The sequence below is a fragment of the Jaculus jaculus genome, chromosome 17, assembly GCF_020740685.1.
Source record: "Jaculus jaculus isolate mJacJac1 chromosome 17, mJacJac1.mat.Y.cur, whole genome shotgun sequence".
NCBI lineage: Eukaryota > Metazoa > Chordata > Mammalia > Rodentia > Dipodidae > Jaculus > Jaculus jaculus.
Window position 1 is genome coordinate 24,783,479 of NC_059118.1, and position 26,153 is coordinate 24,809,631.

A 26,153-nucleotide genomic window follows, 5' to 3' on the forward strand; every position below is an offset into this window, starting at 1 on the left:
GCTGCACAGTTAGTGGCCTCTGTTGTATTATGACATCACTACACTGGTGAGGAAAACCCCGGCAGGGAGAGAGATTAGGAACCTAGAAGACAAAGGCCAACTCCAAGGAGAAAAACATTCCCGTGTCACTGACTAAAACCAAAACCCTGTGCATTCCCCTACACAGGACACTTCCTCCCTAGAGAAAAAGAGGAGCAGAAGCATGATGTTTCGACCCCTTCCATGAGCACAACAGCTAACACTTCACTCGTGATTAGCCTGGGAAAACACTGACATCAGGGCAAGTATGATGAGTTGGCCCATTTCCTTAACAAGAAAGAGCCTTTCTCTGCTCCTTTTCCCATGACTGGTGTTTATCAGAATAAGATTATTTTGCTCAGGTGCAACTAAGTCAAATCTTTTTTTTTTTTTTTTTTTCTGAGGTGACGTCTCACTCTTTCCCAGGCTGACCTAGAATTCTATGTAGTCTCACAGTGGCTTCAAGTAGTGATCCTCCCCACCTCTGCCTCGAGTGAGAATTAAAGATGTGTGCCACCATGCCCAGCTTTTCTTAAAAAAAGAAACACATACATACATATTATTTATTTGAGAGAGAGAAAGAGACAGAGGGGAGGGAAGAGAGATGAGTACCAGGGCCTCTAGCCACTACAAACCAACTCCACATGCATGTGCCACCTTGTACTTCTGGCTTTATGTGGGTACTAGAGAATCAAGGCTGATTTACAGGCAAACACCTTAACTGCTCAGCCATCTCTCCAGCCTTCAAAATCAATGTTTTTTATTCTCTAACTAGATAGTTAAAACCCCTCTAGGAGACATAACAAACTTTATGAAAATGTTTCAAAGTACAAACGGCCATTCTTCACTCTGCCCATTTTACAGAGGAAAGGAGGATAGAGACAAAGGTCTGAGATTTCTAAGAAAAGTGACTAGAGCAGAGGGCTGTGGTGTGGGGTGTGACGCAGAACATCCTCCAATTCTCAGTCTTGCTGAGTGTACTTGCAATAAAGGGCTTTTAGGCTTTCAGCATAGCAAGTGCCCACCCTAAGGCATCCTGAGCCACTGGAAGTGTCAAACCACAGGAAGAAACAGCTCAACAGTACTGACATAAGGTAACTGAGGCAAACTTATCTTTAACTCATGTAAGTATTATTTCACTTATGATAAAAAAAAATGCTCATAAATTCTAATAGGAAAAGTAGTAAAAAGACAGGATTTCAAATGCTTTAATATATTTCAATGCATCTACAAGCCTTAATCACAGATGTTAACAAGAAGTAAGCATTCTGAACTACATACCATAATCTTAAAAAGGTAAAATCTGAAGCCAGGTGCCATTTGCACCTAAACTTCTCTGGCAAATTCTATAATATGCTCCATTTTTATTCTTTGTGGCTAGCTGAATACTAAGTGCAAAATGGACAAAAAGTGAACAAATCCACACACAGCCAGCCGTACAGACTTCGGGTTAAGAAAACTGTAGGGGTGTAGTTCTCTAACAGAGAGAAGAACTGCTGCAGGGAGTGGGGAGTCCAACCACACTATGGATTAACAATGGGTTTCCTTCAGTGCAACTAGGAATCTTGGTGTCCCTTCGCAGCCCAGACAGACAGTGAGTCGTGGCCAAGCTACAATTAGGAGGCACGCTTCTCACTGAGTGTCCTGCACTCCTAAGTGACTGTGTCACTCCACTCATTCCCCAAGAGCATCTTGGGATTGCTCATTCATCACAGTGTGATGTGGAAAAGCCACATAGTCCTAAAGAATGCAACAAGTGCTTGCTCAGAACATTTTTAGCCAAATCATGTTTAGGGCTATGCTGAATATAAAACTGACTTCTTGGGCTGGAGAGATGACTCAGTGGTTAAGACAATTATCTTCAGAGCCTAACTACCCAAGTTTGATTCCCCAGTACCCATGTAAAGCCAGATGCACAAAGTAGTGCATGCATCTGGAGTTTGTTTGCAATGGTTGGAGGCCTTGGCATGCCCATTCTGTCTGTCACGCCCCCCCCCCCTCTCTGCTTGCAAATAAATACGTATCTATTTTAAAAAAAAACTCAAAATGAGGTCAGGGGAAGAGATTGAGTAAAGGAAAGGTGGAAGGAGGGCTAATCAAAATCTAAAAGGATATAAATAAATCATATGGAATTCTTTGATTTTGGACAATGGAACACTCAGGAGCCATAGATCATTGCCAGAAAATTTTCAGTGCCATGGATGGGATACCTTCCAGTGAGTTGTTGGCTAGGGAGGTCCCCGAGGCCCCCAAAACATTATAGGCCATTGCCCTTAGTTTCCCACCAGGAATCGATGGTAAGACCCTATTGCTGAATACTCTACATACTTGGGCTGCAAGGCCACTGAGAAATCCTGCTGGAACTGAGCTGATAACCTCCTCTATGTAAACCAGCTGACAGAAAGCTGGAAGAAGCAATTCTATATGCCATTCAATGGGAGAAAGTGATACCACCAGGGAAGATACTCAACAGTGAACACTGCAAGCCTTATAATTGGCCAGCCAGCCCAAATGAGCCAACAGGTGCAATAGTGGCACGTCTGTCATGGTGGAAACCAAATGACCTCCAATTGGACTGGAGGCCCACTCCAAGGGAAGGAATACATCCCTGATACTGAAAACTTAAAACAGGGGTAGTCATGAGCCCTAGGGGTGTAACATCTGCTGATGTCTGGATAAATATATATACTATGCTTATCAAACTGCCCAGTAAGCACTTCTCTTAATATTCATACCCTTATGTTAATGCTACTCTCACTTTGGGTAGAGAATCTTCTCTTTTCAGATGGCAGTGACCTTGGGACGATTCAGAAGATATCATGGTGCAGGAAAGAAGTGACTAGAGTACTGAGTAACATCTTGATCACTCCTTCCAAGGCTCAGGGTCTAATGGGAAAGAGGTGGCAGAAAGAGTATAAGAGCCAAATGAAGGGTTGGACTGCTTACAATGTGCTCCCTCCAGACATAAAATGGCCTCGATATCCATAACCTCATAGTGCCTGACACTACCTACACAAGACCATCATAAGAGGAGGGAAAGATCATGACATCAAAATAAAAGAGGGACTTATTGAGATGGAGAGGGAATATGATGGAGAATGGAATTTCAAAGGGGAAAGTGGGGGGGAGGGAGGGTATTACCATGGGATATTTTTTATAATCATGGAAAATGTTTTTAAAAATTTGAGAAAAAATAAAATAAGATTTAAGAAAACTAATTGGCCTTGATATCCATGACCTTGCAGTGCCTAATATTACCTTCATAAGACCCTCATAATAGGAGGAAAAGATGATGACATCAAAATAAAACAGAGATTAACAGAGAGAGGGAGGGGGTAAGATGGAGAGTGGATTTGTGAAGAAGAAAGTGAGGGAGGGAGAAAATTATCATGATTTATTGTCTGTTAAGTATGGAAGATGTCAATTAAAACAATGACCCCCCCCCCCAAAAAAAAAAACGGCTTCCTGGAAAAATCCTGGCTCTATCTACATTTATCCCTGCCACATGCTTCTGTGCTGATGGGGTGCAGGCCTTTCAACAGAGTAAGAATATTGGCTAGGGGTCTAGGTTCTGAGTTCGCATGATACACGACTATAAAACATTGCTGGCACTTCCTCCTAAGTTTGTGTAACGGAACATCAAGCCCTCCCAACACTGCCAAAAAGGACACATGCAACTGGTCATTTCTTAGTGCTTGTCAAAAGCCCAGAGGAAAAAATGTGGGTTTTTTTTTTTTTGGGGGGGGGGGGGTTCAAGGTAGGGTCTCACTCTAGCACAAGCTGACCTAGAATTTATTCTGTGCTCTCAGGGTGGCCTCAAACGCATGGCAATCCTCCTACTTCTTCCTCCTGAGTGCTTGGATTAAGCCATATGCCACCATGCCTAGCTGAAAAATGTGTTTTCTAAGCAAATATAACCTAAAGGATGGTGATCTTCCATTCCTCTGCAATAGGACTTCCTTCTTGAACTGAATCTGGCCAGTGATAGACTTGAATCACATAGCCCTAGCTCTCCCAAGGAACATCTTCACTATTCTCAATACTCTGCTACATTTTTTTCAAAGGCCTCACTTTTATTTTTCAATGAAACTAAAAAATAGTATGAATATTTGTTCATTGCATTAATCAATGTCTTGGTTATAATAATAAACCTAATGAGCAATGTGTCTTAGAATTTGAAACCAAAAGAATCCTCAATGAACAACTTTTGTTTCTTTTTCTGCTACTGGGAGTTATTAACTTTGAATGTTTCCTTCACCATAACTGACCAAAAACTAAGAATTATTTTATGTTTGCTGGGCGTGGTGGCACACATCTTTAATCCCAGCACTAAGGAGGCAGACGTAGGAGGACGGCCATGAGTTTGAGGCCAGCCTGAGACTACATGGTGAATTCCAGGTCAGCCTGGGCTAAAGACAGACTACCTCAAAACACAAAAAGGAAAAAAAAGTTTATATTTAATCCCAGTAAAGAAGTTGTTGTCTTCTTACTCTTAGCTCATTTGTCCTCTCCTCTACCACCACAATGCCAAAAGGCTATTTCATTTTCATTATCGATTTTTAATCTGACTCTCAGCTCTTTAAAACCAAACTAAAACTAAAATGAAAAAAATAAGAGCTAAGATGCACAAGGTGGCGCATGCATCTGGAGGTCATCTGCAGTGGCTGTAGGCTCTGGCGTGCCCATTCTTTCTCTCTATGTGCCTCTTCTCTTTCTGTTGCTCTCAAATAAATACATAAAAATAAAACAAAAAAAATAAAAAGAATTAGGCTAGAGAAATGGCTCAGCAGACATTTGCCTGCAAAGCCTAAGGATCAGAGTTCATTTCTCCAGTTCTCACATGAAGTCAGATGCACAAAGTGGTGCATGCAACTGGAGTTTGTCTGCAGTGGCTTGAGGCCCTGGCACACCCATTCTGTCTGTTTCTCTTCTAGAAGTCTCTGCTTGCAAATAAATAAAAGTAGTTTTAAAATAAATATTTTTAAAAATAAACATTAAGCTTTGTGTATTCATCATACCTGTTTTTAGCAGAGCTCAACTGACTGCCCAAAGCACATGGAAATTAAATATACAATGTGTCTGCACACATCACTTTCTACTGTCTACTATGATTCTAGGCTCAGAAATCTGCACAAATTCTTCCTACAAGTACTATCTGAAAAGTCATATAATGATGTAACAATCAGATGTAAGCAATCAGATAAATAACATGTAGTAAAAGCATTCCATAAACCACTTTGTGGCCTCTTTAAAATGAGAACTTGGGTTTATAGCCACCAATAGAAAAACTTGGAAACACCGCTAAATTAAGAAACATGTTGATTCTGGGGCTAGAGAGATGGCTTAGCAGTTAAGGTGCTTGCCTGCAAAGCCTAAGGACCCATGTTCAATTTCTTTCTAGATCCCACGTTAGCCAGACACATAAAGGTGAGGCAGATGCAAGGTCACACATGCGCACTTGGTGGAGCAACCATCTAGAGTTCAACTGCAGTGGCTGAGACCCTAGCATGCCAATTCATTCTCTCTCTCAAAAAATGGCCTTTTAAAAAATATGTGTATTGGTGCACACCTTTAATCCCAGCATTCAGGAGGCAATGGAAGGAGGATCGTTGAGAGCTCGAGGCCAGCCTTTGGCTCATAGTGAATTCCAGGCCAGCCTAGGCTACAGTGAGCCTGTATCTCGAAAAAACAAGAAAAAAAAAAGCATATTGGAACTGTCTTCCAGACACAAAGAGACCATGGTGTTCATGACCTCAAGGCTGACACTACTTACACAAGACCTGTATTAATAGGAGCAAAAAATAATGATGACATCAAAATAAAAGAGACTAGTTAGAAAGAAGAAGGGATTCAATAGAGGGAGAATTTGGGAGGAGGAGAAGGAGGGTGGGGAGGGGACTATGACTATGGTTTATTGTTTATGGAAGCTACTGATAAAATCTGGATACAGATTCTCATTCTCCCTCTCTCTCTCTCTCTCTCTCTCTCTCTCGCTCTCTCTCTCACACACACACACAGAGCAAAAATGGCAACATGTTAACTGTCACTGCAGGCAGGAGTTGGTCTACTATGTTTGTCAGTGCTATTCTATGTTCTGTTTTAATTTTTAGGGCAATTATCTTTAATGTGTACACAGCACCATCCAATCTTTAGAAGGGAAAAATACAGACTGTTCAGAACCTCAGCTATGACTATCACTATGACTATATAAATTTGGGTCTTCAGCCTCTCCTCTAGTTTTTTCTGTACTTTACCATCTGCAAATTTTCTTTCTATTAATGAGCACACATTTATTTACCTTTATACTGGGGGGGGGGGGTGGATAAAGTTACTCCAAATGGCTTTCAATTCAGGCCTGAACACAATGGTCTCCAAATAAAAGCAGCAGAAGTGCTGTGCTTGGTGCTGACATGTTGGTGGGCTTCTGCTCTTACCTGTGATGAAGGCCTCGCAGCTTACAACTTTCAGTAAGCATCATTGTCACCTGAATTTCAGAAGCTTGATCTATATAACGAAAAGACATTGTTTTGAATAATACTGTATATGACATCAATATTTTCTATTAGCAAATTATTACATTGTATTATAAGGCAAATTTTCATTCTAAATTACAACAGACCTAGCCTAATGTTCTGTTGCAGGAGATAGAATTTTACTGAGTAGGTTGACTTTCACAGAAACTCTCACATAAAATTAAAGCTGGGAAGATGGCTTCGCAGTTAAGGCATTTGCCTACAAAGCCAAAGGACCCAAGTTCGATTCCCCAAGACCTATGTAAGCCAGATGCACAAGATGGCACATGTGTCTGGAGTTTGTTTGCAATAGCTGGAAGCCCTGGTGTACCCATAAAAAAAGAAAATACTTTAAAAAAGCTCACAAAGGAAAAACTCAAGGAAAAAATTGAGACAGCACCCAACAAAGTTATACAGTGTGTCTCAGTGTCAGTCCTACAAAAAGATACCCACAATGGACGTGGAGGTGCCATTTTCAGATTGAAAGATACAACATTCAGCTACCTGTTAGTTTAGGCAAGAGTATGTGGAATTAGGCTCATCAATAACATTGTGAGAAGGTAGGAGAAGCACCATGAGCAAACATCCACCCAGCATCATCAATCCTACTGGAAGACTTTTAACACCTCTAACATTCATCAAGAGAGAACTACACAGTTCACTGGAGTACTCTGTAGCTCCTTTTAAACAGAAGGTAGGTTTTTATGTACTGACAGAGGGAGATATACATTACATTTCAGAAGCAAGATACAAGGCTCTGTTTGTGTGATCAGTTTTGAAGACAAAATTATTTGAAAAATTAAGTGTCTGTGAGCATTTTCCCCCTTTCTTCGTGGTTACTTTCCAAGCAAGGACAATTTACACTTTGTGCCTTTCTGTTCTGTTCACTCTTTCTAACCTTACAAACTACAACTATTACAAAAAAGTAACCATAGGAATTCCAATTAGAAGCTATGATCCATTTTATTGTTTTCTTCTTCTTCTACTCTGTGGCCGAGAACAAGGACACAAACAAAACTCCTATTGAATTAGCAGAACACTGACAGAACAGCCAAACAGGATATGGCCTTTTTGTTTAGTTTTGTCACTATGTAGCCTACTGTGGCCTCAAACTCTTGGCTCTCCCGCCTCTGCCTCCTGAGTCCTAGAATCATAGGCACATTCCACTATGCCTAACTTCGTTTTATTTTTAGCTTCTAAACTCATGGGTCTGTGTCCAAAGTAGCAAAACAACAAAATTTAACTTTTAGGTCAGTGTTTCTGAAATAAAAGCATGACAATACACTTATCAATACCTCTAGTACTGGCAAAGTAGAGCTTTTTACCAGAAGAATTTTCAAGCCAGAGTTTCCTCAACACAGGCAACTCCTTGTTTGATAGGGACCAATATTACAAAGGAATTCCTCCACTGAGTGAAAATAACCTTTCTATTAAGTAATATGTTTATATTATGAAACAGAAAATGAATTTGAATATTTAAAAAAATGGTTTTTAAATATCAACACAGACAAGTGTCCTAAAAATCTTCAAAGAAACCAATAACTAGTTTCGTGTCAGTAATGAAAACACTAATAATAAATTCTAACCTTTTTGACCAGTGCAATAAGGAGGAAAAGACTCAAAGACTGGCAGAGTCATTATCATGCTTTCAGTCCCCACTGGAAGCATGCTGCCTAACTTATACTAGTCCACTGAGCTCAGGGACTGTAACCGTCACACCTGCCCCTTAGAAGTGGAGCTGTTAGCCAGGCATGGTGGTGCACACCTTTAATCCCAGCATTTGGAGGCAGAGTGCTATGAGTTTAAGGACAGCCTAGAACTGCAGAGTGAATTCCTGGTTAGCCTGGGCTAGAGTGATATCCCACCTTGAAAACAACAACAAAAAAGTGGAGCTGTTGTACAAGCACAGTGGTACACACCTGTAATTCCAGAATGTGAGAGCTGAGGCAGGACTGACAGCTGGAGGCTAGCCTGGGCTACATAGCAATATCCTACCACAACACACACCCATACACACACACAGAGGGAGAGAGAGAGAGAGTTGTATAAGTTAAGAAACTGAAAATTACATTCGTTTCCCAGTCTACTGAAATCTTTCCTTTGCCTCATTCCCTCTCCCCTAACTTATTCATGTCCCTTTTCTAGACAATGTCTCTTAGTTAAGACTGTTGTAGAATGTAGAATGGGTGCAGAGAAAGACAAGGTCTTAATCCACTTACTACTTCTTAGGAAAATGAAACTTTGATAAACACTATCAAGGGGCAGATGAACTGGACTGACACCTAAAATTTCTCAATTAGAGAAATGATCCATTCAGTAAGAAAAACTCATTTTGCTGGATTCCTCCTCCAGTCTAGCCTCAGCCCTTGTCTCAGTCTCCCTAGCCTCCCCAGAATCACTGGGTTGATTAAGCACAGGGCTTCTCACATGCTAGGCAAGTGCTCTACCACTGAGCTATATCCCCAGCCCCTAGTCTTAAGCCTTTTTATTTAAAATAGTGAAAAGTCCATGCTTAGGCTACAAAGTCACTGAGAAATCAAGCTAGAGCTAAGCTGAAAACCTTTTCCTGCAGACCAGCTGACAGAAAGCTGGAATATGCTACAATGCACACAACCCTATGGGAGAGAGAAGTCATCACTGGAGATGAACAGTGCATACTGGAAGCCTTAAGTTTGACCAGACAGGTAAAATGAGCCAATGGGTTCAATACTGGCATGTCTGTTATGGGGAAACCAACCACACTCTAATTGGACTGGAGGCCCACTCCACTGGAGGAAATAACATGCCTGGTACTAAAAACCTGCTCAAAAGGAAGGGAGGAGGGTACTTAATAGGTTGATATTGTATATATGTAAGTACAATGATTGTGATAGGGAGGTAACATGAATGGAATTTTTTTATAATCATGGAAAATGCTAATAAAAATTAAAAAAAAATAATTAAAAAATAAAAAAAATCTTAAATTAAAAAAAAAAAAACCCTGCTCAAAAGCCTATGACAGGGAAGGTCATGAGTCCCAGAGATGCAATGCCTGCTGGTGTCTCACTAAATGTATATACTATGCTCACCAAACCACACAGTAAGCACTTCTCTTACCATTCATAACCATATTCATACCCATGAATGGTTAGAGAAGTGTCTCTTCAGATGGCAGTGACCTCTGAGATGATTCAAAAGTCACCACAGTGCTGAGAAGAAATGACAGAGGAACATCTCTATCACACCTTCCAAGGCTCAGGGAGGAAGAGGTGGTGGAAAGAATGGAGCCAAAGGAAGGGTAGGATTGCTTACAATGCAATCATCCAGACACAAAATGGCCTGGATATTCATGACCTCACAGTGCCTGACATTACCTACACAAGACTATCATAATAGGAGGAAAAGATGATGACATCAAAATAAAAGAGAGACTGATTGAGAGGGGGAGGGGTATGATGGGAATGGATTTGGGAAGGGGAAGTGGGGGAGGAGAGGGAATTATCATGGCTTATTGTCTATAATTATGGAAGTTGTCAATGAATTTTTAAAAAAAATAGAATAGTGAAAAGTCTATTTCTACAATATCCACATCTGATAATGGTACTAGACAATAATCTGCATTCTAAAAATTATAAGGAAGCACAGAATGATTTTAAAACTTACTTATTTCCAAACCTGCTCAATTTTAGCAACTAATAAAAAAACAAGAACTTAATGCCAGTAACTCTAATCCATTTTGGTCATTGAACTGCATTGCATAATATTTATGATTCAAGTTTCTAATTTCAGCCTTTGGAGATTTATATTGGATACCCAATAACTCTCTATACAAAGATTATTAACTTTTTAAGAAAAGCTCCAATTTCCCACCCCCCATAACAATGTTAGTACTCTTTAAAAAAATGTAGTTTTCATTTTTTAACTTAACTTCTAATTGTGCAGCATGTAACAAAGCATACAAGTTTATGAAGCAACTCTGTCAGCAATGTGTAGTTTCAATTGAAAAGATAACATTCCAAAACAATAAATCGCAGAGCTATTCAATCATGTGGCTTATCTCTAGCAGAGATGAGCCAAATGCCCTGGTGCACTTCCTCTCTCTGTCCCCCACACAAGCCAGGGCTATATGTTGGTTAAGGACTCATTGTGCTTTCTCTTATTTCTGTCCAGCTCAGAGAGAACATTATAATCACAGTGGCAAAGCAGAGACGACCAGTGGCTGTAACTCAAGCACACAGAGAAGGAGAAAGCTAATCTTAAGAAAGAGTCCCAGTATCTGCATTGTATTTTCTTATCACTATTATTTCCTTTTCTACAACCTCAAGCCCTAAACCAAACCAATTCTGTGTGGAAACCTCTTTGTTAATTCAAGACTCGTTGTAATCCACAAAAAATCTACAAACGCAAAAGAAATATTAGAATGAAGGAAAAATAAGTCCTTTAAAAAGCCAAAAAACAAAAGGCAGCTGCTTTCTTGAACTTATGATTCAAGTTTTAGATTTATAAAGAGCACTATGTAAACTGTCCTGCAAAGCTAGTCACAAAAGCCCACTGGGATCTATTAAATAGCAGCCTTTCTAAGTGTTGGAGCTGGAAATGAATGACTGAATAAACATAATGCCAAATAACAAAATGAGTTAAGTGTTGGTTTAGGAAAGTTAAAAGCTATGTGTGTATGGATGCACTTGCAACCTTAAACAGGTAATTTTGATAAATTATAGGCAATTAAATACCAAATATTTGTTGTGTTAGATTGGCACTAGCCAAATTGTCTAGAAAATAAACATAAGCCCTTTATATTTCTCAGGTACTCCTTTAATCCAATTTGGAAGCATAGTTCTTAAGAACTTTGTAAAACTCATAAAAATTGTTATTTTCTACTCCTAAAACTACATTTAATTTTTTCTTCTATCTCTACAAAGTACTGAATTTTCTTCTCAGAAATATTTTATCAACTCAACATATAAAAAACTGAGACATAGCCAGGCGTGGTGGCACATGACTTTAATCCCAGCACTAGGGAAGCAGAGGTAGGAGGATCACAGGGAGTTTGAGGTCACCCTAAGACTGCATAGTGAATTCCAGGCCAGCCTGGACTAGTGTGAGACCCTACCTCAAAAAACAAAAACAAAACAAAACAAAAAACCCCGAGATACTTACATACCACATACTGCTGCATTTTCTTGCTCTCAAAATTAGCAAACAAAAGAATCCACTAGCTGGAGATGTGGCTCAGTGGGGAGCTCTTTCATAGTAGGCACGAGGCCCCAAGCTCATAATCCTCTAGCACCACGTAAAAAAAATAACAATAATAAATAAGACTTAAGGGGCTGGAGAGATGGCTTAGCAGTTAAGGTGTTTGCCTGCAAAGCCAAAGGACCAAAGTTCTATTCTCCAGGACCCACATAAGCCAGATGCACAAGGGGTGCGTACATCTGGAGTTCATTTGCAGTGGCTGGAGGCCCTGGCACACTCATTCTCTTGTTCCCTCTCCCTCCCTGTCCCTTCCCTCTTTCTCTATCATCAATAAATAAAATAAGATATATTTTTTAAAGATTTAAACTATTACAAACATCAGTTGTAATTAAAATCTTAACATTTCAAATAAATCTTACCAATCTACCAGTATTGGAGGATAAATCACATAAAAAACATTCTAGTATCTTGATAGAAAAATTTCTCAAAAACTTATATAAATCAAAAACTGAAAATCAGATAACATATGTCAAAAATGAGCCCCCAAAGCAAATATGTTCCCGTACATACAATCATGAAGCGCTATGTTGGTGCTACCTTTCAGAGTGCAATCTGACTATAACCATCAACACTTTAAAAGGTCCTTGGGCCAGCAATCCCAATGACAGCTCTATCTACAAAAGTATACTAAGAACAGCATATACGAGAAATAATGCAGTATGTACGAGACAAAGAGGGAGAGAGTGGGAAAGATAACTAGTGCATATCTACTGTAAATCTGGGGGTCATTTTGTTCTCTTTATAAAAATCCCTTTTAGATAAGGGAAAACAATAACAATGATTTCTAAAGGGAATTAAAGACAGTACCAAAGAGTTTTAACAAGAAAAACTCAAAATGAGATCTGGTTACAATGAAGTCAAGTGGATGCAATTTTACTAGATGTTGGGATAATATCTAATGAATGTTGAATAATGTACAAGCCTTTTATTTTCTATAATTAATGAGAACAACTAAGTTCTCAAAAGTTAGCCTCGTATAAACTCAACTAACATGGAATAATTTAAAGTGTCCAGCATACATTGAGACAGAGAGAACTGTGCTGGCATGAGCTGCTACAAGAAAATTTTATAAATAGCATGACAAAAAATCCTACCTTTAACTGTTTTTACAAATATTTGCTTTTCTTTATTTGGATCTTTTTCATCTATTAAAATCCCATGGAAAATACGCCCAAAGGTGCCTAAAAGGAAAAATAATTATTAATGAGGCCATCTAGTAATGTTCATAACATAGTATAAAACGTTCTGGCACAAGATAACCTAAATTTAATAGACACATATGACTCACGATACTTTAGCTTTAGAGATAAATGACATAATATTAGTATTTGACCACTGTTAGAAGCTATTTGTACCTAATGAAATATCCTCACTTGTTTTTAGTTGAACCATACCTATACTATGTGAGTATTTTCTCTTAATTTCCCTAAACAAACTAATACTGTAGCATAGAAATGGGTTGCTGCTACAGTCATTTATGAGTTTCTAGCAGTAGCCTCACAGCAGCAATGGAAGGAGAAAAATGGGACTCTCCTCTCTGCTGCTGCAGACATTAAAAAGTAGATTCAGGCCTGTAGAGATGGATTAGCGGTTAAGGAGCTTGCCGGCAAATCCTATGGACCCATGTTTGTCTCTCCAGATCCCACGTAAGCCAGATGCACAAAGGTTTTATGCGCAAGGTCGCACATCCCCACTAGGTGGTGCCAGTGTCTGGAGTTCAATTGCAGGGGCTAAGGCCCTGGCACACAATCACACAATTCTCATTCTCTCTCTAAAAATGAATTAAAAAAAAAAAAAAAAAAACGTAGATTCAAGGAGTACAAATCTTGGACGTCAGACAGTACAGAGTTTCAGGCCTTCTGCCACTCACTTCTTGGAAGGCCTCAGACAAGTTGTCTAGAGACTCAGGCCATTAGTAAAATGTGGACCTAACACCTCTTACAGGAAAGTGAAAAGTTATAACCTTTGTGTGGGTGCAAAGGTATGGTTGAAAATGCATATAGATTTATTAGCAACTTCTGATCACTTAAACAAAAATATTAATTATCATAGTACTAGAAAGTACTATGCAGCAAGCTAGGGGAAAAATTCATCAGCTGGCTTAACCAACAGTGGTCCCTGGAAGCTACTTGCTAACCAGCCAAGAAAAATGTGCCAACTTCTGCAGTGGTGATGTGTCTGTTATGGGGGAAACCAACTGCTCTCTGATTCGATCTGAGGCCTCCTCCACAGGCAGGAATTCATGCCTCATACTGAAAAGCTAGTCATAAGTCCTGGAGAAAAGTTACTAATATTTAGCTAAATAAACACAGCAGACCTAACAAAGTACCCTCTAAATATTAATGTCTATGTCCATATATCAAGTCTACTCTGTTTTGGTTAGAGAAGCTTCTCTTTTCAGATGTTGCAGACTACTGGGAAGACACAAAACTCATCAAAGTGCTAAGAAGTGGCAGTGGAGTTTTCAGTGCTGAAACATCTCTATCACACCCTCCAAGGCTCAGAGACCACTGAGGAAGAGATGGCAAAAAGTATGTAAGAGAAAAGGGAGGGAAAGAGGGCTTTGCAATACTTTCTTCCAGACACAAAGTAGCCAAGGCATTCATGACCTCACAGTTTTGCTACCTAAAATAAATGATGACATCAAAATAGAAAAGGGACTTGTTAGAAAGAAGAGGTTCAGTCGAAAGGGGATACAGGAGGGGATTATGATGGGGTACATTGTGTAGTTTTATAGAGGTAGTTAATAGGAACTTAAAAAAAAAACTTCCTAGTGAGATGATCATCAATAACTTATCTCTAAGGGTGTGGTGGCGCATGCCTTTAATCCCAGCACTTGGAAAGCAGAGGTAGGAGGATCACCATGAGTTCGAGGCCACCCTGAGACTACATAGTGAATTCCAGGTCAGCCTGAGCTAGAGTGAGACCCTACCTAAAAAAAAAAAAAAAACTAATCTCATGTTACTCTTTCATAACAATAGTTTTCACTTTCTTTTCTTCACAATTTAAAAGAAATACCTACAGTGGTAGTTTGAATGCAAATGGTTGTCCCCCATTGCCTCAGGGATTTCTGATTAAGATTAACCTTCCTATTTAAATCTCCAGTAGCCCTGCTGGACTGTGTATGTCACTTGGGGTGTATCTTGAGTCCAGCCCTAAGATGGGATGACAGACAGCTTTGAGCTCTGGCTATCTGTGCTTGCTGGTTGGTTTGTTCTGTCTCTCTGCTATGTATGATGAAGTGAGCCAGCTTCCTCTGCCATGATGAAGCTCTCCCTGGAATCAGCAAGCTTGAAAAAAAACTTTGCCCCCACAAGCTGCTTCTGGTCCCAGCAAGGATAAGGTAAATGCACTGCCTGCAAAGTTCCATTTTGCTATAGATACTACACACCTCAGAGACTGTTCAAACGTCTTTCATTGAGGGTGCTGATATTACTATAAAGTATTACTATAAAGTATTACTGTGGCACAGAGACACACAGTAATGTGGATATTTAAGCCACTTTGCTGGAAGCTGGCTGCAGTCATCTGTACTGGGAGGAGCTCTTCCCTGTGACCCCTGCTCAGGTTACCTGGCCTGAGCTTTTTCCCATTCTTCTCCAGCAGCATGCAAACTGCTGCTGCCTCTTGTCCCATCCTTCATGGTTCCAACATGGATTTACAAACACTTGAAAAGCAAAGTGATTACAGATGTATCACACATATAAGTGTATGAATACATGTATTTTCTTACCACAAGGTCATAGGAATTTTACCAGCAATGGGAAAGACAACTTGTTCCCTTATACTCTGTCAGCTTGGATATTAATTATCTCTTTATAATTCTTCCCAATCTCATCACTGAAAAATGGCATGTAACTATTGTTTTTCAAGTGTTAACTAGCCATATTTCCTTTTCTGAAACCAACAGCTTAAAATAAACTATAGCACCTCTGAAAACATCAAGGGAACTCCAGCTGTTCCAGATTTGCCTTTTCCTTCTATACTGCCACAATAGAATCCTGTTCAACCCTGCTTAGAGGCCAAAAGAAACTGTAAATTTATCACTATTCAATGGTCTCTCATTTTTCTAGTTCTTTAAGAAATAGGGCTAGTTGGTCTATCTATTCTCTTCAAACTGTTGATAGGTATGAAAATTAGTTATTCTTAGAGAATAAACAATTATAAGTGCCATGCATTTACTGAACAACTGACTAGCAAAGTCTGTTTCCATTAAAATTTTCTTACCACTTGCCACTGAGGTAGCTTAAACTCCTCATGTGCCCATGATTGCACTACAATAAGCAGATAACAAATGAACACTGGGTTCATATGTACCCCAAACATTCCAAATGAATGTCACAGCAGGAGGGCAGGAATAAGAACGTGGATCTTTATTTGACAAGCTGAACAGGTCCATGCAATACTTTATTATTAATTTCTGTACTCAGCTTTCAGCATCTCACCAATCAATCTCCTAACATAGTAGCGCACACCTTTAATCCCAGCACTGGGGAGGCAGAGGTAGAAGGATCACTGTGAGTTTGAGGCCACCCTGAGACTACACAGTGAATTCCAGGTCAGCCTGAGCTACAATGAGACCCTACCTCAAAAAAAGGGGGAGGGAGCGGATGGGCCTAAGAGGAGAAGGGGAGTGCTGTTACCTGTCAAATACTAATACAGTTAACTCATTTCATGTGCATCATTTCATCCAATCCTCAGAACTTGTCTGAGAGTTAGAAAGGCTACCACACTGTCAAAAGTCATAGGAAATGAGCAGAGGGATGGCTTAGCAGTTAAGGCACTTGTCTGCAAAGCTAAAGGGACCAGGTTCAATTCTTCAGGACCCAAATAAGCCAGATGCACAGGTGATGCATGCACCTGGAGTTCATTTGCATAGGCTGAAGGCCCTGGTGCTCCCATCCTCAATCTCTCTCTCCCTCCCCCCTCAAATAAATTTTAAAAAATCATAGGAAACATTATAAGAGTTCTCTAAGGCCCTAATGGTAATAAATCCTGGAAGTGGACCTTCAATCTAAATCCAAAACTCCATTCTATCTGCGAGAACCCTCAAATAGCCCTCAGAGAGAAAAAGGCTTAGAATATTTCAAAGAGATCTGCTACATAATGATCACTTTGAATCAGAAGGAAACAGAAAATACACTTTAAAGATAATGAAAACAAACATGGACTAACTATTATGCTTCAACACCAAGGCGTGCATAAAGCTGTATAAAGCATATTAAAGTCTAAAGAACAAGAAAATAGAAATCATTTATTTATTTTACAAAACTGATATTGAGATGATAAATACCTTCTTGAAGTACATCTTTTAGCGTTATCCTCTCCCTAGATATTGCTATATCCTTCACTTTGGCTTTGGCCTCCAAAAGAGTGACACTTCTCAAGTCATTCTTCTCTATCCGCAAGGAAGGGTAACCTGAGGAGCCAACAAAGCCAGACGAAGCAATATAAATACCCCGATTATGGCACTGGGACCAACAAGTTCAACTGCAGCTTCAGGACTCACAAATCACAAATGAATCAAAGGACATAAAATGAAACAAGCAATTCCATGAACCAAGAGAAGTACTTATGAAAAGCATGTTTTGTTTTGTTTTGTTTTAAGGCTAAAATACAGAGTTAAAACAAGAAATTCTAAAATAGCATTACCATCATGTCAAATGATTCAGCTACATGAAACAAGCTTTGATTCACAGAATTTAATTTAACACCTCTTATGGGTAGTTTTTTCCTCCTGAAAGACTTTTCAATAAAATCATATGAAAGAAATGTTTGAAAAACATCCTTTCTAATAAAACACATCATCAATTTAACCACTATTGTACTCCCATAGCCTAAACTAGTCATACCACTATAAAATTCAAATTTAAGTTCTCTCAATTTCCATTTATTTTTAATACAATGATAGCAAAAATACAACTGTAGGGCTGGAGAGATGGCTTAGCGGTTAAGCGCTTGCCTGTGAAGCCTAAGGACCCCAGTTCGAGGCTCAGTTCCCCAGGTCCCACGTTAGCCAGATGCACAAGGGGGCGCACGCGTCTGGAGTTCGTTTGCAGAGGCTGGAAGCCCTGGCGCGCCCATTCTCTCTCTCTCCCTCTATCTGTCTTTCTCTCTGTGTCTGTCGCTCTTAAATAAATTTTAAAAAAAAAGGCAATTAGGGGCTGGGATGTAGCTTGGTAGTAAAGTACTTGGCTAGCAGGTGTAAGGCCTTGGGTTTGGTCTCCAAAGCCACCAAAAGACAAAAAGGAAATTAGATCCCAAAATTCCAGTGGTAGATGGATTTGTATTAAGAAGAAAACATATGAAGAGCGGGGGACAGCTCAGCACCATAGCATATGCCTAGCATGCTAGCGATCCTGGGTACAATTCCCAGCACCAAACAAGTAAACACAATGCCATTTCTTTATATGACCCATAAGACTGTCAAACAACTTATTAAAACCCAAAATTTCTATGTTTATGTAGTACCACAGCGTATTCCATGTAACTACATGAAAATCATCAGTCTTACTTTCTGCAGATTTAATTAGCTCTTTTAAAATGCTTCATTCAACGCTCTAGAAAGCAAAGCTGAAGACAAGATCAAAGATTGCATCTTCAATGCTTTGTATACAACATGGTGCACGTGGTCCTCAAGTACACTAGCCATCCATGGTCATGATAGAAACTGCAGAAAACTTCAGAAACAACTTCAGAATTAAATTAACTCTTACTGGTGATAGGAGTTGCATTGTTGGGTGTGTCGGCTCTCAGATACTGAGTGGTCTGGGTAGACGGCTGGGACAGCCCTTGGGAACTACTGCTGGCACTGATGCTGCACAGGAGGTAAGAGAGAAGCGGTGGAAAGTGAGTAGTGAGACATTTCTTTTCCATACATACAAAAATGCACAGCTTTAAGTCCTGCCTGAAACTCTACAGATATCATGATACTGCATGCATCTGTCATAGTACTCCATGCTGAAATTTTAATCTGCCTTACATGTGGAGCTCTACGTTCTTCCATTCCTACCTCAAAAAGCAGTTTCACCTTGACAAAGTCTTTGAAGAAAGAATATAGATAGCAGACCTCAGCAAGCTGTCTTGAACCTCACACAAGGCTACATTAGGGAACTATTGCTCACCTCTCAAACAAAGCACCCACACCATGCAATTAAACTGCTTTTCAGAAAAAGAGGAGAAAGACCCTTTTAATGCACCACAGTGAATAATGGTCTAAAGAGAAACTAATCCCAACCCAAATCGATGTAGTATGCACAAAGCTTGGTTTTACCTAGTTCAAGTCATTTAGTCACACATATAGTTTGCTTCTCCTACTTCCCATTCCCACTTTTTTTTTTTTTTTTAAGAATTTACAGCTCTCAGGAATCTCTAGTATGTGCAACATCACATTACACTACATTCTCTAAAGACAGGAGATCCAAAAAATAGTAAGCAAAAAGTCATTGTTAATCCTGTGCTTAAAACACCCACAAACTGCTGGGGGGGTTGGGGTGGGACATGCCTTTAATCCCAGCACTCAAGAGGCAGAGGTAGGAGGATGACTGTAAGTTTGAGGCCACCCTGAGAATACATTGAATTCCAGGTCAGCCTGGACTACAGAGTGAGATCCTACCTCAGGGGAAAAAAAAAAACACAAATTAACAAATCTCAAGTGCACCCTTCTATACCTTCAGTGAGTAGCACCCTTGACCCCGATCACCCTTAGGCACAGTCTAGTCTCACTACCTTAGTTTAGCACTTGGACTTCTGCAGCAGTGGAGAAGTGAAGCAGAGAAACTCAGCATAAAGAGTATAAAACCAGATGACAAGGTAAGCCGCATGCCTTCCATGTCTCTCTCAGCTAGCGGGCTCAGGAGAGCCCAATCAGCAGCTCTAACTTTGCTAAGCATGTGAAATCTTAACCACTCTTCACACCACAGCTCTGTATTTTCAAACCCTGGTCAGTCGTGAAGACACACGTCACGACAAGGGCACTACGTAACCTGCAAGTTGTATCTTAACAATTTCAAGAGCTTGTACATCTATCTGAAAAAATTAAATACAAAACATCTAAGTAATCAGGACTATAAACCCCATATAGCCTTTTTATCACTGATAATGCAATTTATTGTTAGCTACTATTGTAACTAAAATGCTTTTGAAAAATCACAATAAAAACTAAAACAAGGGGCTGGAGAGAGGGCTCAGTGGGCTGGAGCTCAATTTCCTTGTACCCACATAAAGCCAGATGCACAGGATGGCACGCATGCATCTAGGATTCATTAGCAGTGGCTGGAGGCCCTGACACGTCCATTTTCTCTATCTCTCAAATTAATAAAATATTAAAAAAAAAACTAAAACAAGAAAATCTTCCAACAAACATTTGGAGAGCATATATGTGTGCATGTGTGTGTGTGTGTGTATTTGCCATTTTTCTCAGCACACTATCCATCTGAAAATGTCTATGAGCCTAATGAAATGCCCTCAGCATGCCTCCCTTGAGAAGCCTGTCATTTCAGATAACTAGTACTTCCTGGGAGGCTGCAGTCAACACTGTTTTCAGAACCTCTGTGGAAGAGGTTTTGCAACTCAAGAGTAATATAAATGTGACATTAAAGGTCACCACATGCTCAGAGTTCTGAAAGCATAACCTTTACAAGTTGACACATGTAGTCAGTGTGGCACAGTGCAGTAAACAGAGAGCACAAACCTTCACAGCATCATTGTCAGCACCACCAATACTAGCTGCGTGACTTAGGCAGACTCCCCAATCCTTCTGGAGCCTCGGACTCCTCATAGAATGTAACAGAACCCTGACAGGACGTTATGATTGGATGGGAGATGTGTAAGTAGAGCACTGAGGGTATCACCTGGCCCTCAGGTATCACTTATAAGTCATGACTATCTTTAATTTCCTATCCCCAATCCTTGGAGTGATAAAGGACTGCGGCGTTTGTTTCTGTGTATCTCATGACTGCTCAAGGATCTGAAGTCAAAGTTGATAGAAGTCCAGTATTTAGTAATAGAAAAGGAGTAATACCATTTCAAGAGGAGGAAATGAAGAGCTTCAGGTAACTTCCCCATAAAATATGATTTTGAAAATCTACCTCACAGGATTTCTATGAGGCTCAAATTTATGATGTACACTAAACACAACAAATATAACCTGGGCCCAACATCGTCCAAGGTTGCATAAACACAGATCTCATTCCTCCCACCAACTGAACAGTAGGTGGCACTCTTGTGCCACCTTAGAAAAAATTTTTGAGATTATGTGTTTATGCAAGTTCTTCATTTACTTAATAAGTGGACAGTGGACATCTTAACAGTGAGAGAAAAAACCTTCCTTTGAACCTTAAGACTTTCTATTAAAAGAAGAGCAAGGAGCACACAGAGACCTAACCCAACATCCTCTAAAGCCCACACCTTCATAACTAACACACCAGAACTAGAAAATTACATTACAATGTGTATTCACTAGCACTTAATATCTTAAGACTAGTCTGTGGCTCTGAAGGTGCCCACAGGAAGGTGACACACAGGCGGCCATCCCCGCTGAGAGGAGACCAGATGGGTCGTTCATCAAGTCGTTCCCCAGAGCCCAAGATGGAAGCCAAGAAAGTTAGGATTGTTACTAGGAGTTATTGATGGTTCTTATCTCATTTGGGGACCAAAAAAAAAAACAAAAAAAAACAAACATGGGCTAGAGAGATGGCTTAAGTTAAGGCATTTGTCTGCAAAGCCTAAGGACACATTCAGTTCCCCAAAACCCACATAAGCCAGATGCACAAGTTGGCGCATGCATCTGGAGTTTGTTTGCAGTGACTAGAGGCCTTGGCATGCCCATTCTCTTTCTCTTTCTCTCCCTCAAGTAAACTAATAATAAATAAAAGTATTTTTAAAAAATTAAAACTGCCCTAAATAAATTTTATTTTCATAAATTAATTTATTTAAAGATCTGCCACATGCCAGACATTGTATGAGGTACATTCCAATAGGGACTTTCTGTTTAATGTCTGCCTCACAAAGCAGATCACACTACTACTAAAGGAGGAAAAATGTCTGTTGGTTCATTCCTCCCTCCCAGAACTTAAGCCAGTGTCTAGTGTAATGAACCCAAATGGGCCCAATTGAGCCATTGTGACAACACAAAAAACAGTAAGTCATACAATCAATGATGGAGAAAGCCACACTTTCATGGACTAAAAAGGCAAACCAAGCAGAATGGTTGCTTCTGACATGAGCTACCAATGTATACTGAAAAAGGGAAAAGAACTATTGGTCTAACAAACTGGCTTTGTGCTTCCATTCAGCCTTCATTCAACAACTTACTGAGTATATTACTGTGCATGTGTCAGTCTGTTAAGAATGAAGTGGAGTGTAGAAAGAAATACAGAAAATGAAATATACTGGTAGAGAAAATAGAAACTGGAGGATGAAGATGAAAATAAAAATATCGGCAAATAACAAGTTCAAGTAGCTCACAAAAAACAAAAAACAAACAAACAAAAAAAAACAATAAATCCCACAACTTTCCCAGTCACAATTAATGGGGAAGACCCCCAGAATGGACATGATGTAGCTCAACCTCTCAGCAAGAAAACTTTAGGGTGTGAAGAGAAGCTCTGCCTCTCCAGGGCACACTTGCCTGGCATAGCAGAGGCTATACAGGGCAATCTGCTTTGTGTTTGGAGAGGTTCAGCCACACACATGGACTCCAAGTGCCCCTGGAATGAGCACATCTCAGGCAGTTTCACTCTCTGCCTCCAAAGCAGCTCTGTGCACAACAGGACTCGGGCTCCTGAGTGCCTATAACAGAAGAGTTTGCTACCACCCCCTAAAGAGTCCCATGGAACCACAGGGCTCATCAAACCTCACAGGGACTAGAATCAGGCACACAACAAGGGCCTGTACAGCTACAACAGAGAAGCATTACAATACAGCAGTTACAACAATGTAGTCCTCCTGTTCTGCTCCAGACCTAACAATACACTTCTGGGAAAGTTAATGCTTTCTTTAATCTTATTTCTTCATCTTTAAAACAAGACTAGAAAGTGGCCTCTATGCAGTGGATCTTTTACATGTTTTTAGAACAGTGGATGAGAACTTTCTGATCACCACTACTAGCATGCCTGGTATATAATAAACAGCTGGCAGTGGGATGCAGGATACCTAAGAAGAACCCACTATTAAAACACTAGAACTTCTCTAAGAACAAAGGTTGTAATAATTAATCATACTTACTGTAGGTAGAACTGTATTCTAACAGCTTACAGTATTATTTCATTACAGTCCCACATCTCTGCTAGGTATGTATCTCTGTTTTATAGAGGAGAGAAACTGAAACAGAGAGGAGCTATAGCATTTACTTTAACCAGGCCACAGAGCTAGTATGTAAAACAGACTTCAAACAGATGGCTGGCTCTCGAGGCCACACTCTTTTATAAAATATATTTTTAGGCCTGGCATAGTGGTGCACAACTTTAATTCCAGCACTTGGGAGGCAGAGGTAGGAAGATAGCTGTGAGTTCAAGGCCACTTTAGACTACATAGTGAATTCCAGGTCAGCCTGGGCTAGAGCGAGACCCTACCTCAAAAAAAAAACAAAACAACCTATGTATATATATAGTTCGTGAGCAGAAAGAGACAGAGAAAGGTTGGGTACCCTATGGTCTTGAGATGCATGCACTACTTTGTGCACCTGGCTTTAATAGGTACTGAAGAATTAAACCTGGGCTAGCAGACTTTGCAAGCACCTTTATCTGCTGAATCATTCCCCCAGTCCCCAGAGACCACACTATTAACTACTAGGTTGTGCTGTGAAAACAAGCAACAATGTAAATTGCTTTTACTCAGGTATCTAGAAAACCAGAAAAACTGAATTCCAATTTATGAGTGATGAACTGATTGTTTTAGCAGATCAGAAGCACACGCCCTAGGAACCCAAGTCATGGTATGACTGTGGCCCATGCGAGTCCAGCCCTAACACATACACGATTCTATGTGTGTATCAAGACTAACTTGTAATCACTTTGGGAAGTGGGGGTAGGAGAAACCAGAGTTCAAGGCCAGGCTCAATTACATAGTAAGCTCCAGATCAGCTTACATGTGGCCTTTTTCTCAAACCATAAAACCCAAAAAGATTAACTTGCAAGTGTCATGCCTTTCAGTGACCCTTATCACTCTCCTTTTATCACCTCTCAGAGTCCCACACACAATGTCTGTTACTTCTCTCTTCTCAACCACTTTGAAATGCTGACTTCCTCTGAAGATATAATTGCAGAACCACACTACACAAAACAATTCAGAAGCATACTGTCCACTTACTGCCCTTCTCATTCCTATTACTTTGCCCTTCTTTCTCAAGGAAGGAAGGAAACCCAAAGAGAGACAGAAAGTACTTTGGGTAAGTATGGAATCTACCCAGCTTCCTGGCCTCTGAGGTTCTTGTTTATGCCAAAGAAATGCTGATCCTGCATGTGTATGACACAGGGTTGAGACTGAAGACTCAGCCAAGAGGACGCCCTTTTGGCTCTCTAACTGAAAAGAGCTACACACTCAAGTAGGAAGAATAAGTAGGATGAGCACACAAAACAGTTTAACTGCACACAACAGAAACACAGAGAAGAGAAATGGAAAGTAGCTAAGCTTAGAAAAGACAATATGAAAAAGACAGCAATGGAGCTGGAATGTGAAGAATGGGTTTGGACTGTTGGCCAGAGCATGAACAAAAGTAATGACAGGCCAGGTGCAAGGCACAAAGTGAGGAGTAAGTAATCGCTTGACAAGACCTAAGTAAGGAGTCAGAAGAGGAGAAAAGGTGCAACATTTCAGAGACAAGTCATGCTGCTGAGAATGTCTTTAATCAGCACCTAGGAGAGACTTAAGGAGAGAAAAAGAGAATTGTGGGTTATCTGCCATTCTATCACTGCCTCTCACTGTATCCTGGCTATAATGTCAGCCTCCTTTTCATCTCTGACTCACCCAGACTAGATAAGCACCTTCTGTATTCCCATTATACATATCACAATCATCAATTTTATATTCATAATATCAATGATCCCTGCTACCATATTCTGTATCATTAATTTCTATAATCTCAATCAACACAACATAATATTTAACCCACTGTATCCCACATTAGAATCATCCAGGAAGCTTTAAGAAAAATTTTAATGCCCTGACAGTATCCAAAACTGACTCTGGAAGGTGGGATCTCCCTACCAATGTGCTTCAAAGATTCTCCATGACTCTGATGTGTCAAAACGGGTTAAGAACCTGTGATTTAGAGTTCAACAGATACTTGGTAGAGGGAGGGAGGGAAGGAGGGAGGGAGAGGGAAGGAGGGGAAGGAACAACAAGAGTCTGGGGCAGTCATGAACGGAGATGGGAAGCATTTCACTTCTACCTCTCCCCTGACAAATAAAAAGCTATACACTGTGACACACAGATTTTAAAAGGCAAAAATAAAATCAGAGAAATAAAGGACAGTGTTTAGGACCTCTTTGTCTTATTTCCCTTTACTGGGCTTAATCATCCTCCCTCCTTCCTGGACCAGTGTGCATGGATGTATGTGGGCTCTCATGCATATGCAAGGAACAGATTTTTTTCCCTTTCCCAAAATATGTACAATACCTGTCATCCAGTTCAATCCTTTTCATACTATGAAGGTGCAAAACAGCTAGAATTATTGCTACAAGAAAAATCACTGCACAACAAACCCCTACGCTGATATAAAACACGCGCGTAGAAGTAGTTGGAGCTGCATGTACAGGGTCATCTGAAATAAAAATGAAAAGTGCATTAGGTTTTTTAAACACATATTGGTTCCTCTGTGATCTAACAAACATAACAGTGAGTACCCTGTACTTTGAAAAGACTTTCATTTCATGTGCTCCTTCTTCGATAAAATTAGGTACTAATAGTGTTATTGCTCACACAACTTTAGATGTTTTTCTTGTGGTAGTTTAAAAAAAAGAGAGAGAGAGAGAGAGAGATTTTAGGGCCTGGGAACATGGCCCAGAGGTTAAAGGCTTGAAAAGCCTGCCAGTCAGAGTTCAATTCCCCTGGCCATTCATATTAATCTAGACAAACATTTGTTTGCAGCAGCAAGAGACCTGGCACATTCACACAGCACGTCCACAAAGAAATTGAGATTTTAATAAAATTCCTGGCTTGCTGGGTGTAGTAGCGCATGCCTTTAGCACTCGGGAGGCAGAGGTAGAAGGATCCTTGTGAGTTCAAGGCCACTTTGAGAATACATAGTGAATTCAAGATCAACCTGTACTGGTGTGATACCCTAATTCAAAAAATAAAACAAAAAATTTAAAAAATCTGAGGCTGGAGAGATGGCTTAGCCTGCAAAGCCAAAGGATCCAGATTTAACTCCCAGGACCCACACATTAG

The 26,153-nt window shown here is 40.1% G+C and overlaps 1 protein-coding gene across 2 annotated transcripts in view; it reads right to left on the bottom strand.

Moving 5' to 3' along the window:
• Ryk (receptor like tyrosine kinase) overlaps nucleotides 1–26,153 on the bottom strand; it is a 95,504-nt gene that overhangs the window by 15,242 nt on the left and 54,109 nt on the right. Inside the window, exons 6-10 of one of the 2 annotated variants that reach the window (XM_004664337.3) lie at nucleotides 25,383–25,527; nucleotides 18,482–18,582; nucleotides 17,059–17,184; nucleotides 12,860–12,946; nucleotides 6,453–6,522 (exon numbers count right to left, since the gene is read on the bottom strand). In XM_004664337.3, coding sequence (XP_004664394.2) covers nucleotides 6,453–6,522; nucleotides 12,860–12,946; nucleotides 17,059–17,184; nucleotides 18,482–18,582; nucleotides 25,383–25,527 — 529 coding nt within the window. Of the gene's footprint in view, nucleotides 1–6,452; nucleotides 6,523–12,859; nucleotides 12,947–17,058; nucleotides 17,194–18,481; nucleotides 18,583–25,382; nucleotides 25,528–26,153 lie in introns of both variants that reach the window. The other variant, XM_012950089.2, reaches the window with a different exon arrangement.